The sequence below is a fragment of the Marmota monax genome, unplaced genomic scaffold (assembly GCF_021218885.2).
Source record: "Marmota monax isolate L192 unplaced genomic scaffold, Marmota_monax_Labrador192_F-V1.1 WCK01_AAM20220418_F8-fsc00225, whole genome shotgun sequence".
NCBI classification, from domain to species: Eukaryota; Metazoa; Chordata; class Mammalia; order Rodentia; family Sciuridae; genus Marmota; species Marmota monax.
Window position 1 is genome coordinate 2333534 of NW_026694524.1, and position 17341 is coordinate 2350874.

Below are 17341 nucleotides of genomic sequence, written 5' to 3' on the forward strand. Positions count from 1 at the left end.
GACTCTGGGTTCAGTCCCCAGTATTGCAACACAACAAACAAATAAATAAATATGCTATAGATAAGCAGAGTTGGGCCACTGTGGTTGAAGGTGGTAAGGGTGACCTGAGGATACCCTAGGGCTTCTGGAGCCCAGCTTGAAGGCTTCAGGCCATTTATGCAGTAGGTTGGCACTCACTAGGAGAACTACAATGGTTACTATCATGTCTAAGGCTCTGACTTTGGCTTGGGGTGAGTGGGGGACTCATTCCTGGGTTACTCAGCTTGTGTCAGGGCTCAGGATTCCTGTTCTGTCACATGCAAAAGGTGCTACTGGCAGGTCCATCTAAGCTGGGCATTACCTGCATTACCCCTATTCCTACTAGGCCCCAGCAGCCTGACTTGCTCCTTACAACATAAGAAACATTTCACTATCTTATATCAAATGATTTTTATTCTTTGAAGATAAGAATTACTACATTAAAAACTCCAACTCCCTCTTTTCTTGCCCATCTACAAAGCCTTCTCTGATTTTCTTTACCAACCATACGCCAAAGTTCATGTTCAGTCCTGATGTAGGGTCCAGTACAGATGTCAGGGGCTAGCTGGAATGGCTCACAGCGTCATCATCAATCCAACTTCCTTCTCATAGATGTCAGGGATCATTCCCATTGGGGAGTCAATCATGTGTACAGTATTCTTACTAAACAACTTGAATTCATAATGGATCAGTTGTTCCCCAAAACCGTTGTTGGGCCGAATGATGGGCCGGCATGACTTGGTCCACGTGTGGGCGTCCAGCAGGGACATGGCATAGTATTTCATGAGATAAGGGAGGCAGAGGGCAGCTGAACGGCTCACCCCTGCAGCGCAGTGGAGCAGCGTGCAGCCCTGTTTCATTTCCACGCTGTGGATGTGATCAGCAATAGGGTCAAAAAAGTCATAGAGGTGTGAAGTGGGAACATCCGCCACGGGTACCTGTACGTATTGAATGTCCTCGAAGAATGTGTTTACTACCTCTACTGAGACATTGATGACTGTCGTGATGTGATTGCTGGACAGCATGTGTTTGTTGTTGGCAGCCACACCGTTACTGATGTAAAGGCTGCTGTTTTTTTGGGACAGGTCATGGATGGAGGGCTGCAGGACCGCCTGAGATGGAAGGGGACACGAAGATGTGGCCATTAAAACAGCAGGTCAGCGGTCTCTCTGTATCAGGTTCAGGGCACCAACTTCACGAGGGACTTTAGGAAAGTAGCTTCTCTATGAAGTCTTGGGTAAGAGTCTGGGAGGAAAGAGGACCAGTTAATGATCACCACTGTCTACTTTTCCATCTCGTAGTCACAATCCCCAAGGACCCAGCGCTCTAGTTTCCATGGCAATAGTAGCAAGCTGAGAGCGGAGGACACACCCCCAGCCGAATCTTTAGAACCCGCTGCCCGCCCCCCCCCATCTCTCTCATAGTTCTTCATAGTCATTTATGATTCAATTATCATTTTGCACTGAACACAGTATCTATGAATGCTTCTGTTTCATTAGTGTTGAAGAACAGGACTTACACTTTCTCACAAAAGTATCATATTTTAAGTTGGAGAACAATATTTGGCTCACGTGATATGCTAATCTCTATAAAACTGCAGCAAGTTATGGGTTTGGCTGAGCTTGGTGGACTGATGGGATATTTCTTTGTTGATTGTAACCATAGAATTGTATTCGTGCTTACAAACAGTTCAGGACTGGCTGAAGGGAGCGTTACTAAGTGATTTATAGCCCTTTATCTATGGTGAAGTTGGCCTATAGTGGGCAGTTGTGACTAATTTAGCAGTGTCACAGTCCATTTATACCTACAGCTCAAATGATTTATCACTTGATTTTACTTTATTACCTGAAACGACAGCTCAAATTATCTTGTCTACTTTCTTCAAAAAGTATGCCCACATGCTTTGTAAACTACAAGTCACTTTGACCATCATCAAAGAAATCTTCTCAGTAATATTGAACATTCTGGAATAAGATAATGCTGCATTGTAATTGGGCCCAAAATGATTTTTTAAATGCTACCTAATATTTACATTTTCTTGCAGCTGAAATTTTTGACTGAAAATTGAAAAGAACCAAAGCCTAAAACCAACAAATTGTTTCACAGAACAGCCAGAGATTCATATCCTTTACTCCCATTCCATCATCGTTTTGGTTTATGTCATTATGAACAAAGATAAAATAGATGCCAGTCTGTTAAGATGGTCAGGGAAATGATAACCTCAAAACACAACACATTTTTCTTTTTCTCAGTTGTCATAATCAAATTTATTTTACATTACTTAAGCTGTCAGTTCCCACAAACCTATCTAGAAGAAAACAGAAAACAAATACCAGATAAATATGAAAACTACTTATCACGGACAGCTTAATTTAGCTAAAATTATTTAAATGGGTTTAGTAAAGCTCAGTGGGAGAGTATGTGCTTAGCATGCACAAGGCCCTAGGTTTGATCCCCTCCATCAAAAAGGAAAAACAAACCAGATGCTGTGGTGTTCACCTATAATTCCAGCTACTTGGGAAATTGAGGCAAGAGGATCAAAATTTCAAGGCCAGCCTAAGCAATTTAGAGAGACTCAGGCTCCAAATAAAAAGGATTGAGAGTACAGCTCAGTGGTAGAGTGCTTGTCTCACATGTGCAAGAGCCTCAGTTCAATCCCCAATACCACAAAAATAAAGTAATTAATCTGAAATAAATAAATAAATAAAAGGGATTAGTCTAACAGTTGAGATATGGCATCAGAAGGAGCTTTGTAATAATCTAAGGCCTGAGACGAGTTTTAGAGCCTATTTTATTTAATAAATAAATGCTTCTTAAACTTTAAAAATGTAGTAATGTTGACTGAAATAATTTCAGCACTGTTCTCAAAGACAAGCATGAAAGCCATGTGCGGAGGCGCACACCTGTAATCCCAGCGACTCAGGAGGCTAAGGCAGGAGGATTGTGAGTTCAAAGCCAGCCTCAGCAAAAGCGAAGTGCTAAGCAACTCAGTGAGACCCTGCCTCTAAATAAAATACAAAATAGGGCTGGGGATGTTTCAAGTAGTTGAGTGCCCCTGAGTTCAATCCCCAGTAACCCCCCCACAAAAAAACAAGCATGACTTGTATTAAATAAATTTATTTATTTATTTTTTCAGTCAATATTCTGTGACACACTTTAGTCTGAGGGATTTGGATATTTTAAAATTCCAGTATGGGGTGTTTCTCCCTCAGTTTGGAAACAGGTCACTTTTAGACTCCACTTATCTCTATCTTTCCTAGTTATTCAGTGAGAAAAATGTATAAGGGACTTGCCCAAGGACACCCCCTTCTTTCCACCATTCAGAATAGTTGTGGATGTTAAGAACTAGCTAATATTTAGATTTCTCAATTCAGTAGTCAAGGTACTTTTCAATCTCATATAAACTTGCCTCTCATTCATTCATCAGATTTTTATTAAGAATCTTTTGTGTGTTAGACATTTTAACCTATGCAAATTCTCAGTTCTGACCAAACAAATGAAATATTCCCAGTTAGTACAAGATGTATATTCTTGGCTCCTCACCTTTTCTCACACCATTCCACTCTCCAGAGAAAATTTACTCCTCTCTGCTTCCTGAGTCCTATCCAGGCTTCAAGACTCAGCTGGATTAATTTAAGAAGATGGGCTCAGAATTCAATCTGTGTCAGATACAGTTCTAACATGGTATAGATCCAACACAACATGGGCTGTGATTTCCAGAGCTCATAGTTTGGTCAGAGAGATAATCATGGAAAAGTACAGAAGACAGAGGGGTAGATTGAGCCCTTCTTTTCCGATTCATATCCCTTTCATTTCTTTCTTTTGTCTAAGTGCTCTGGCTAGTGTTTCCAGGACTATGTTGAATAGAAGTGGTGACAGAGGGCATACTTGCCCCAGGTTTTAGAGGAAATGCTTCCAATTTCCATTTAGAATGATGTTGGCCTTGGGTTTATGTTGAGAGCCACAGCCGAAGGGGCCCCAGCAAACTTCCAGCTGCCAGCAAACTTGGGCAGGTTTAGCATATGTAAATTTTACAATGTTGAGATATCCTACTATCTCTAGTTTTTCTAGTGTTTTGAACATGAAAGAGTGCTGTATTTTGTCAAGTGCTTTTTGTGCATCTTTTGAGATCATCATATGATTCTTTTCTTTAAATCTGTCCATGTGATGAATTGCTTTTATTGATTTTCGTATGTTGAACCAACCTTGCATCCCTGGGATGAACCCCACTTGATTGTGGTACACTCTCTTTTAAATATGTTTTTATTTGCAATTTGCCAGCATTTTATTGAGAATTTTTTCATCTATGTTCATCAGGGATATTGGTCTGAAGTTTTCTTTCCTTGATGTGTCTTTGTGTGATTTTGGTAGCAGGGTGATACTAGCTTCACAGAATGAGTTTGGAAGGATTCCCTCCTTTTCTATTTCATGGAATAATTTGAGAAGGATTAGTGTTAGTTCTTCTTTGAAGATCTGGTAGAACTTGGTAGAGCATCTGTCTGGTCCTGGGGATTTCTTTGTTGGTAGGCTTTTGATAGAGTCTTCAATTTCATTGCTTGAAATTGATTCTGTTAAAATTTTCTATGACCTCCTGATTCAATTTGGGTAGGTCATATATCTCTAGAAATTTGTCGATGTCTTCAAGATTTTCTAATTTACTAGAGTGTAAATTTTCAAAATAGTTTCGGATTACTGTTTGTATTTCAGTAGTGTCTGTCATGTTATGTCCTTTTTATCACGAATTTTAGTAATTTGAGTTTTCTCTCTCTTTCTCTTTATTAGTATGACGAAGGGTATATTAATTTTGTTTATTTTTTCAAAGAACCAACTTTTTGTTTTGTCAAGTTTTTGGATTTTTTTTGTTTGTTTCAATTTCATTGATTTTAGTTCTGGTTTCAATTATTTTCTGTCTCCTACTGTTTTGGTGCTGATTTGTTCTTTTTTCTCTAGGGCTTTCACAGACAATGTTAGGTTATTTATTAGTTGACTTTCTATTCTCTTAATGAATGAGCTCAATGCAATAAACTTTCCTCTTCGAATTGCCTTCATAGTGTCCCAGAGATTTTGATGTATTGTATTGTTATTCTCATTTACCTCTAAGTATTTTTTGTTTCTACCCTGATTTCTTCTGCTATTCATTCAATAGCATATTATATAGTCTCCAGGTGTTAGAGAAGCTCCTATTTTTTAAATTTTATCATTGATTTCTAATTTTATCCATTATGATCTGATAGAATGCAGGGTATTATCTCTATTTTTTTTTTGTATTGTTAAGTGTTACTTTATGGCATAAGATATGGTCTATTTTAGAGAAGGATTTGTGTGCTGCTGAGAAAAAGCGTATTCGATCATTCATGGATTCATTCACGGATGAAGTACTCTATACATGTCTCTTAAGTCTGCCGCAGTCTGGCTGGGCACACAATCACGAGCCACCACACAGCTTGTAGATTCAAACAGCAACTCTTTATTCCCGAACTCACACCAGCCGTCTACAATCACGTTCTGGGGAAATCCACGTTCTCTGCCCAAATCCACCTCCACTGGGCTTCTATCTCCAAAATATACTGTCTGAATCCCGTGAGAACTCAAGGGGAACTCAGGCAGCAGGATATGCCCTATTTCCAGGAGGAATAATCTTAAACCTTAAACCTGGAACCTAAACCGGGAACGCCCTAATCCGCCTTGGTCCTTGAGCAAGGTCACCTACATTCAATGTCACTGCAACATGGGGTACGCTGGCAAGGAAATTGTCATACCTACTTGGCTAATGGCTCCCAGCATAAGTCTAAATTATTGATTGTATTATTTAGTTCTATAGCTTCTTTATTTAGTTTTTGTTTGGAGGATCTATTGAGTGGTGAGAGAGATGTGTTAAAGTCACCCAGTATTATTGTGTTGTGGTCTATTTGATTCTTGAAATTGAGAAGGGTTTGTTTGATGTATATAGATGCTCCATTGTTTGGAGCATAAATATTCATGATTGTTGTGTCCTGTTCATGTATAATTAATTCCATTAAGGAGTATAAAGTGTCCTTCTTTTTCCCTTCTGATTAGCTTTGGCTTGAAGTCCATTTTATCTAATATGAGGATAGAAACCTCTGCTTGTTTATGAGATCCCCGTGAATGATATTATTTTCCCATCCCTTAACCTTCACTCTGTGGATGTCTTTGCCTATGAGGTGAGTCTCTTGGAGACAGCATACTGTTGGGTCTTGTTTTCTTTTTGGGGGGATTGAATTCAGGGGCACTTGACCACTAAGCCACATTCCCAGTCCTGTATTGTATTTTTTTAAAAAAATTTTTTTAGGATGTTGATGAACCTTTATTTTATTCATTTATTTATATGCAGTACTAAGAATCGAACCCAGGGCCTCACACATGCTAGACAAGCACTCTACCACTGAGCTACAACCCCAGCCATATTTTGTATTTTATTTAGAGACAGGGTTTCACTTAGTTGCTTAGCATCTTGCTTTTGCTGAGGTTGGCTTTGAACTCTCAATCCTCCTGCATCAGTTTCCTGAGTCACCGGGATTACAGGCCTTCACCACTGTGCCAGCACAGGTCTTGTTTTTTAAATCCAATCTGTCTATGTCTTTTGATTGATGGGTTTACATTTGATGTTATTATTGAGAAATGATTTTAATTACTTGTCATTTTTATTTATTTCTGGATTTTAATTTGAATTTGTTTCTCCTTTGATTGACTATTCTTCTAGTGTAATTCTTTCCTTTGCTGGTTTTCAGTTTTAATTTTTATTTCTTCTTCATGAAATATTTTATTGAGAATGTTTTGTAGTGCAGGCTTTCTAGATTGACATCTTTTAACTTTTGTTTATCATGGAAGGTTTTTATTTCATCATTAATTCTGAAGCTTACTTTTGCTGGGTTATTCTTGGCTGGCCTCCATTTCCTTTTAGAGCTTGGTATATATTATTCCAAGACCTCCTAGCTTTGAAGGTCTGAGTTGAAAAATTAGCTGAGATCCAGATTGGTTTCCCTCAAAGTGTTACCTATCATTTCCCTCTGGCAGCCTTTAAATCCTATCTTATTCTGTATGTTAGGCATTTTCATAATAATGTGCCTTGGTGTGAGTCTGCTGTAATTTTGTATATTTGGGGTCCTGTAAACCTCCTATATTTGATTTTCCATTATGTTCTTTAGGTTTGGGAAACTTTCTGATATTATTTCATCAAAAATAATTTCGTTTGTATTTCCAAGGCTTCATCTAGCCTGATAAATCTTAAATTTGGTCTTTTCAGGTTGCCCCATATTTCTTGGAAGTTCTGTTCATGGTATCTTAACATCTTTTCTCCATGGCCAATTTTATTTTCAAGATTCTATATTTTGTCTTCATTGCCTGAAACTCTCTTCCAAGTGTTCTAGTCTGTTGGTGATGCTTTTTATTTAATTTAAAATTTGGTTTATTGACTCTTCATTTTGAGAATTTCTGTTTGATTTTTTTTCCTAGAATCTCTATCTCTTTATTGAAGTGATTTTTCACTTGCTGTATTTACTTTTTGATTTCACTCCTTACATTGTCCTTTACCTAGCAGATCTGTTGAACTATGTACATTCTAACCTCTTTCTCTGACATTTCTTCCACTGTAGTGTCAATGGATTCTGTTATTCAAGTGTCTTGGTTTATTTGGGGTGAATGTTCCCTTGCTTTTTCATGTTGTTTGTATGTCTACCCATCTAACACTATGGATCTGAGGCAGTAGAGATTCTACCCTGTGAATTTATAGTGTCCCTGAAGATTTCACTTTTTAAGGGGAGACAAATAATAGCAAACAATATACAGCATTCAACCAATGATGTCTACAATGTTGTCACAATAAACAGAAATTATATTATCAGTTATTGCCTACAATAAAAACAGCAAGTTAGCAAAAGGATTTATAATCTCAAATGGTGGAGAGAGATAGACAGAAGTGATATAGGATGTGATGATTATGAGGGAGGAGGAGAGAGAAGTAAAAAATTAAAGGAAGAGTGAAAGAGACAACAATAGAGATTGGCTTCTAGCAGAATAAAAGAGAGAAAGAGAATAAAGAGAAACAGATAAGGGGCTGGGGTTATAACTCAGTGGTAGAGCACTTGCCCAGCATGTGTGAAGCACTGGGTTTGATTCTTGGCACCACATATAAATAAATAAAGGTCCATTAACAACTAAAAAAAAAATTTTAAAAAAGAGAAACAGATAAGTATGAATATATATATATATATATATATATATATATATATATATATTTTTTTTTTTTTAAATAAAAATAAAGGAACACAAAACAAAACTAAAATATACTTATCAAATATCTTTGTCCTCAAAACTGACCCATGAAAAGTTATTGGTTTCAAGGTGGAAGTGTTGGGGGGGTGGAACAGAACAAACTAATGTGAATATGTATAAATGTCCATGAACCATTAAGGTCCCTATTAAACAGAGGAAAGAAAATAGGGGTGAAAAAAGATCTTGATGAACATTTAAAGAATTGTTTTAGTTGGAGTTCAAAAAATTTTCAGCTTCCCTTTTCAGCACTGTTAGATGTGTTTATCTGGAGTATGATGCTTGCTCCTCCCTTAGGGTGGTGTTGCTAGAATGAGAGAGGCAATCCCATAGGTTGAATTCCTGGAGGCAGAGTTTAGGCTTTGGTAGGCTTCAGGCCCTTTGCTAAATGCCAATTGGTCTGGAGATTTTAAATTAGCACACCTCCATGACCCAGCATTGCTGGTCCATGCTGGAAGACTGTACTCCTGGGATCTCTCCTGGGTTCCACTTGTGGGTTGGAAGAGCCAATTCTTAGTTCATTCCTTCAGTTTCCAAACTTAAACTCTCCCATCCTGCCCTTTTGAATTCCCGGCCAGGCACATCTCTTCTAGCTGGTCCTGCAAGTAGCCAGACTGGAGTAGGAGAGCCAGTAGGTTCCCAGGACCAGTTGTCCCCTGTGTAAACCTCTCTCCACATTTGACTTTCTCCTGGTCAGTTAGGTACACTCTATACCATGTAGTGTGAGTTTTCCAGGCCTGTATTTGGGGGCCAAACTCGAGTTTGCCAGGAACTGGCTTTCCCTGCTGCCAGTCCAGGCACTGTAGCCTCTGTCCTTTGCACACTGCCATGAAAGATGCAGTTTCTTTCCCATCCAGAAATATTGTTCAGTGCACCTATCAGTTTAGTAGGGCAGAGTCTTTGATCTCTAAACTCTCCATACCCAGACATGCCTCAGTCCTCCTAAAAATATGGGTTCCTTTGATTTCCTTATCCCTCCACTTTGCTCATGAAGTGACAACTCTGGCTGGTGCCTCTGCTTGTGGCAGTGAATGTGTCACTGGGGATTTCTTCCTTATTTTATTACATCCAACTTCTTGAGTCTCTGATCTGCTTTGAGTGTCTGGTATTGAATTCTAGTAAAGCCTCCCCCCTGTCCCCCCCCCCATTTTTTTTTTTTTTTTAGAAACTGCCTGTCTGCTTTTTTGGTTTCATGCCATGGAGCAGCAAGGAAAGCAACCTTCTCTAATCCACCATCTTGAAATCCCCCTCTAAGTTTTTGTTTAGAAAAATAGCAAACCTACAGACGAGTTGCAAGAATAAAACAATGGGGGCTGGGGTTGTGACTCAGTGGTAGAGTGCCCACCTAGCATGGCAAGATTCTGGGTTCGATCTTCAGCACCACATAAAAATAAATACACAAAATAAATGTATTGTGTACAAATAAAAAAAGAATAAAACAATGAACACTTGTTTGCCCTTCACCTATAATATTTCTGTTACTAACAGTTTTCCACATTTGCTTTATCGCTCTGGTTAGATACAAATTATATATGTATTTATTCACTTTTTAAAATAAACCATTGAGTGTTGCAGGTATAGCAACACTTTAGCCCTTCAGCATGTATCTCTTATGAGCAAGGACATGACCACAATACAAGGACCAAATTAAGGAAATTTAACATTGGCCCCATTTATTACCTAGTATAAAACAATATTACAATTTTACCAAGCCTTCTAATATTATTTATACCTGCTTTTTTTCCCTTTTGATCTAGAATTAAATCAAGGATTACACATTGAATTTGGTTGTCATGCTTCCTTAGCATCTTTTAATTTGGAACAGATTCCAAGCCTGTTGTTTTCTTTTGGTTTTTTTTAGACATTGGCATTCTTGAAGAGTTCAGGCCAGTTTTGCAGAACATTTTTCAATTTGGATTTGTTTGATTATTCCCTTAGGATTAGATTCAGGTGAAATACTTTTTGGCAAGTATTCTACCAGAATGTGTATCTCAGTACATTGCATCAGGGAGCATATGTTGTCTGTTTATCCCATTAATGATGATGACACTTTTTTTTTGTTGTTGCAGTACTAAAAATTGAACCCAGGGCCTTACACATGCTAGGAAAGTGCTTTACCTCTGAGCTACACCCCAGGCCTTTTATTTTATTTTGAGACAATATCTTGTTGAATTGCCAAGGCTGGCCTCAAGAGATCCTTCTGTCTCAAGTGGGTGCCACTGATGATATTCTTGACCACTTGGTTAGGGTAGTGATATACTTTGGGTATGGTTTAAGGATATCCTCCAAGGCTTTGTGTGTTGAAATTTAAGCTCCATTATGAGGTAATAAAAGGTGGGGTCTTTGGGAAGATACTAGGGTCAGATAAAGTTATTAGAGTAGAGCCCTTGTGAACAAATTCAGGTGTCTTTATAAGAAGAGGGAGAGACCAGAAGAGCTACACACATCCACATGTGTCCTTCCTATTTCTTGCCATCTGATGCCCTGTGCTGCTTCAGGACTCTACCATCAAGAAAGCTATCAGCAGATGCAGCCCCTTGACCCTTTACCTCCAAAACCATGAACCTAAATTAACCTCTTTTCCTTATAAGCTACTTGGTCTGTGGTATTATATTATCAGGAATAGAAAACAAACTAATACAGGTGGTAATAACTAGGTCTGTCCTTTGTCAAGGTAACTTTTCCTCTTTGTAATTAATAAGGAAAATGAGGGGTGGTACTTTGAATTTATGGGTCTATCTTTTGAACAGGATTTTGAATGATGAATAGTTTTTCAGGCACACAAGAATGGGAAAACATTCTAGACACAAAGGGATACACATGCAAAAACACAAAGGTATGAAATAGTGTCTGGAGATACCATAGTTTGGATATGTGTCCACCAAAGACCCATGTGTTACAGGATTGAACTAGTGCTATTGGGAGGTAGTGAAAACTTTGAGAAGTAGGGCCTAGTGAGAAGTTTTAGGCCATTGGGAGCATACCTTTGGAGGAGATAGTGAATCCTTACCCTTTCCCTTTTCTCCCTCTTTCATTTTGCTTCTTGGCCACCATGACAGAACAGCCTGCTCCACCATGTGCTCCCCGCTATGATGTGGTACCTTGCCACAGACCCAAAGCAATGGGATCAACTGGTTATAAACTGTGAGTCAAAACAAACCTGTCCTCCTTTAAAAAATTTCTTTCTTTCTTTCTTTCCTTCCTTCCTTCTTTCTTTCTTTCTTTCTCTTTCTCTCTTTGTCTCTTTCTTTCTTTCTTACCGGAGATTGACATGGGCAATAAACCGCTGAGCCCATCTCTAGCCCTATTTATTTATTTGAGACTGGATCTCTCTGAGTTGTTTAGGACCTCACAAAGTTGCTGAGACTGACTTTGAACTTCTGATTTTCCTGCCTCAGCCTCCCAAGCAGATGGGATTTGTCTCAGTAATTTTAACAGTAACATAAAGCTGTCTAAAACAAGAGGGCAAGGAAGGACTCAGAAGCAGTAGAAGTGGCCGGGTAGAATACCTGGAAACCTCAGAAGACCTTATAGCAGGACCTTAGACTTGATTTTTTTTTTTTTTTTTGTGGTGCTGGGGATTGAATCCAGGGCTTTGTGCTTTGTGCATGTGAGGTAAGCACTCTACCAACTGAACAACATCCCCAGTCCTAGGCTTGATCTTATAGGCCATGGTGACTTGCTGTAGTATTTTATGCAGGAAAATGGTGGCATCAGAATGGATTTTTAGGATGCTTAATAATAGCTATGTGGATGGATTTGTGGAGGGGAGGGTCAAGTGGAGACAATGGCAATATTAGAGAAAGTCAAGTGGAGACAATGGCAATATTAGACAGTAGTCTAAATGAGCAATGATACATTTATTACAGACTCTTTCCTGACATGGAAGCTGAATCAAGTCAAATTAATTTTATCTTTTCAAGAATACACATGGGCCAGATCACATGAGATGATGGAATACCAAACTTTCTATGCATCAGGCTCTGGAGAGTTGAGTGTTCTAAAGAGTCTGAGGAGGGAGACAATATGTTTAAATTGGAGGGTGGTGGTGGTGAGAAAACCTAAAGGAGTATGGGGTGAGGGCACAGGAGAGCCATGTCATGTTGTCTTATGGGTAAGCCAAATGGGTGCTCACAAGCAGAAGGCCCTAGGCAGAGGTGGCAGTTGGTCTCCTGAGTAATGAGAACACAGAGAGTTGTTTGTGTGTTTTATTTCAAACATGGGGCTGAGTCAGTTGTACCATCATGTAGAGCCAACAGGTAGTCAGCTCTTCCAAGGCTTGCTGGGCTCAGCCTAGTCCTTGTTTTATAGAAAATAAAGGGGAGACATATGGATCTAAATATGAAAGTCTTTAAATAACAACTTCTAGTTGTGAATACAGGACTTAGCCTTAACCTGTAACATGAAAAAATAATTGTGGGTTATTTGTTAGATGGAAAAACCAGTTTATAAGAAAGCAGGTACATTTTTTGTAAAGGTGAAATATATACATATGATTAGTCACCACATGTGTGTGTGTATATATATATATATATATTATACACATTAAATATTTACTTATGAATCCTGTTTATGGAATAAAGCAGTTCTAAGAATATAGTAAGAATTCAATAATGTTAAATTTGTTTTTCACTATAGGTTTTGACTTAATCTCTATGAATCATTCAAGATAAGACAAATTTTTATTTATTAAATTAATAAATTATATGTGAGTGGTGGGATTAAAGGGGAGCCTTTCTCTTTTTTTACTTGTTTATATTTTTCAAATTTTCTAAATTTTTTTTTTTGATTAGAAAAGAAAGAAAGAACTAGAATGTATTTAAATATCATCAACAGTGAGGCATTTTGTCCCAGTGACTTGAGAGGCTGAGACAAGAGGATTGAAAGTTTGAGGCCAACCTCAGCAACTTAGTGTGACCTGGTCTCAAAATAAAAAATAAAAAGGGCTTGGGATATGGCTCAGTGGTTAAGTGCCCCCCCCCCAAAAAAAAATTATCAATGGATATCTTTTTCTTTTGGTCAATAAAATTAGTAAAGTTGAAAAACTAAAAATACTTGGTATCAACAAGAATTCAAAGAAATGTATCCTTTCGTATGCTGCCAGGGTTGGAGGCATGGGATAGCAACACTGGTTGAGCTATATGACAATGAGGACTATAGGGCAATGAAAATTCCTATGGCCTGGTGGGTTGTAAAGTGGTACTATCAATTTGGAAAGCAATTTCATAACATCCAGTAAAGTTGAAGGTGGATGTACTCTATTCCCAAGCAATTTCACCAGGTAGAAACATTTGCTCACATCCACAAGAATGTTGCTTATAATAGTGAAAACATGGTGTTGCAGTAATTCACTTGCAGGTCAGCATGGGAAAAGAAAGAAGAAGCAAAGCAAGCAAAGCAGCAGCAGAAAAAAAGTCCTTTATTGTGTACAAGCAATCTTTTTATAGTCTTGTGAACAAAGAAGTCAGCCTTCCAACATCAATAAATCAGGTCTTTCAGCTAATTAAACATAGCATACAGAAGTTTTACTTTCTAATCAGAAGTGACCCGCTTCTCATGGCTAATCTATTCTCGGCCCGGAGTATGTTGAGCTCTGCTCTTTGTTAAGAACAGATAATAAAAATTTTCTCAGCGCCCTCCTAGCCCACTTGGCAGAACATCCCGTTTGCAGGCAAGTCCTCCCAAGGACAGCAGACACCTTGTTTTCAAGCATGTCCGCTGTTACCTATCTATACCTTGACAGAATATCCTGTTTGCAGGCAGACTCCATCAAGGACAGTAATAGTAACGCAGTTACATCTGATTCTCTACACATGGAAACAATGTAAAATGTCCACCAGGAGGAATATTAGAATTTGATACCATACTTGTAACTATGAACTAGATTAATATGTGTGAACCTGGACAAGTGTCAAAAGTATAATGCAGGATAAAAAGAGCAAATTGCAGGAGCGTATGTATATGTATAGTATGAAGTTTATAAAGAAACATAACAGCTGGGTGTGGTGGTGTATGCCTGTAATCCTAAAGACTCAGGAAGCTGAGGCAGGAGGATCTCAAATTTGAGATAGCTTCAGCAACTTAGGAAAGCCCCGGCAACTTAGTGAGACCCTGTCTCAAAATAAAAAATAAAAAAGAGCTGGGGGTGTTAGTGGTAAAGTGCCCCTGGGTTTAATCCCCAGTACCAAAGAAACAAAAACCAAAACAAACAGAACAGCTGTATAGCAAAGGAAACATCTAGGAATGAGAAGAGAGAACCCACAAAATAAAACAAACTTTTTGCTAGCTATTCTTTGGACAGAGGATTAATATCTAAAGAACTCAAAAAACTTAACACCAAAAAACTAAATAACCCAATTAATAATTAATTAATTAAGCATACACTTTTCAAATGAAGAAATACAAATGGCCAACAAACATGAAAAAATGTTCAACATCACAAGCAATTAAGGAAATGTAACTCAAAACTACACTGAGATTTTAGCTCACACTTGTTAGAATGACAGTCATCAAGAATACAAACAATGACACCATGTGGGAGGGCACACACCTGTAATCCCAGCAGTTTTGGAGGCTGAGGCAGGAGGATTGCAAGTTCAAAACCAGCCTAAGCAATGGCGAGGTGCTAAGCAACTCAGTGAGATCCTGTCTCTAAATAAAATACAAAATAGAGCTGAGGGTGTGGCTCAGTGGTTGAATGCCCCTGAGTTCAATCCCCAGTAACCCCCCTCAAAAAAATAGGGCTGGGGACGTGGCTCAGTGGTCAGATGCCTCTGAGTTCAATCCCCAGAACCCCACCAATAAATAAATAAATAAATAAATAAATAAAAACTGGAGAAAACTTACATTAGTCATTAGAGCTTGTTTAACTACATTATGATACCCCTATAGAATAAAATATAATGCAACTCTTAAAATGCTAACATGGAAGAAAATTTATTGACATGAAGAAAAATTTCTACTATTTTGTTAATAGAAATACTAAAAAACATTTTGATCTCAATTTATAAAACAAAAAATATCCATCTATATATGTAGATTCATGAAAAGAGAAAAGCAAAGAAGGATATATGCAAAAATGTCCACAACATTTATCTCTGAGCAAAGTTATTATAGAAGTTTTGTTTTGTTTTGTTTTGTTTTACTTCCTGCATATCCCCAAATTTATATAATGGACACGTGATAGTTGTCTAGTATATAGTGGATATGTATATAATAGACACATGAAAGTTGTGAAGAAAAAGTATATGTTTGAAAAAGAGATGGTGAGAGATAATATGGAATGAGACAGAAAAGTATAGTTGTATAATAAAGAAGAGACAAAATCAAAAGAAACTTAGAAGATATAATTGACAACATGTATTTATTTTTTTCTTCTAGTACTGGGGATTGAACCCAAGACACACTACACTGAGCTATATCCCAGCCCCCCCCCCCCTTTTTTTTTAATTTGAGACAGGGTCTCACTAAATTGCTTAGGACCTCACTAAGTTACTAAGGCTGGCCTCCAACTTGCAATCCCCATGTCTCAGCCTCTCAAATTGCTGGGATACCAGGCATAGGCCACTGCCACTGTGCCAGCAACAAAATATTTGTTGTTGTTTTAACAGTTACAAAGAGAGGGGAAAGGAGGAATAACATGATGACCTGCTGGTTTCATATATGAACACAGGAAAGTTGTGTCTGTTCTTTCTACTGTCTTTCCTATTTCTCTCCCTCTCCCTTCCCTTTGTTCCCATTTATCTAATCCAATGGACTCCTATTCTTCTCCTCCCCACCCTCCCTTGTTTTGGGTTAACATCCACATATCAGAGAGAATGTCAGCTCTTGTTTTTTAGGGATTAGCTTATTTTATTTAGCATGCTATTCTCCAGTTCTTATCATTTACCAGCAAATGCCATAATTTCATTCTTCTTTATGGCTGAGTAATATTCCATTGCATATGTATACCATATTTTCTTTATCCATTCATTTGTTGATGGGCACCTAGGTTGGTTTCATAGTTTGGCTATTGTAAGTTGAGCTGCTATAAACATTGATGTGGCCATGTCACTGTAGTATGCTGATTTTAAGTCTTTGGGTATATACTGAGGACTGGGATAACTGGATCAAAAGGTGGTTCCATTCCAAGTTTTCTGAGGAATTTCCATACTGCTTTCCATAGTGGTTGTAGCAATTTGCAGTCCCATCAGCAATGTATGAGTGAACCTTTTCCCCCACATCCTTGCCAACATTTATCATTATTTGTATTCTTGATGATTGCCATTCTGACTACAGTGAGATGGAATCTCAGTGTAGTTTTTTTTTTTTCTTTTCTTTTTTTTTTTCAGTGTAGTTTTAATTTGTATTTCTCTAATCACTAGAAACGTTGAATTTTTTTGTTTATATATATTTTTAGTTTTATTGATTTTATTTTTTTATTTTTTGACCATTTGTATTTCTTCTTCTGTGAAATGCTTGTTCAGTTCCTTAGGCCATTTATTGATTGAGTTATTTGGCTTTTTGTGTTAAGTTTTTTGAGTTCTTTATATAACCTGGAAATTAATGCTCTATGTGAGGTGCAGGTGGCAAAGATTTTTCTCCCATTCTGTAAGATCTGTGTTCACATTCTTGATTGTTTCCTTTTCTGTGAAGAAGCTTTTCACTTTGATACAATCCCATTTATTGATTATTAAATTTTTTTCTTGTGCTTTACTACTGATAATAATAATTTTTCTTACACACACACACACACACACAAACACTTTTACCAAAATTGGATAGGACATGGAAGATGGTGTAGGGTACAATGAGGTCACAAACCATCATCTTAAAGTATGTGTGTGTGTGTGTGTGTATTTATAAATAACCAAAAGATACACTGCTTACAGTTATAAAAATAGGCTTTTTACTCACTTATTTATTATTTTGGTAAAATAACCATAACACAATTTACCATTAACTATTTTCAAGTGTACCATTCAGTGGTATTAAATATAGCCATCACCACTACCCATTTCTAGAACTTTTTCATCATCCCAAATTAAAACTCTGA

General features: G+C 37.7%; 1 protein-coding gene across 1 annotated transcript; it reads right to left on the minus strand.

Moving 5' to 3' along the window:
* Positions 1-593: 593 nt before the first annotated feature.
* On the minus strand, positions 594-1163 carry LOC124076310 (dual specificity protein phosphatase 18-like). Its single transcript, XM_046420175.1, has one exon. The coding sequence runs from the start codon at positions 1161-1163 to the stop codon at positions 594-596; it is 570 nt and encodes a 189-aa protein (XP_046276131.1).
* Between the last annotated feature and the right edge of the window lie 16178 nt (positions 1164-17341).

Excerpts from the sequence above, each read along its gene's own strand:
- LOC124076310 (XM_046420175.1), bottom strand. The coding sequence starts at position 1,163 with ATGGCCACATCTTCGTGTCCCCTTCCATCTCAGGCGGTCCTGCAGCCC.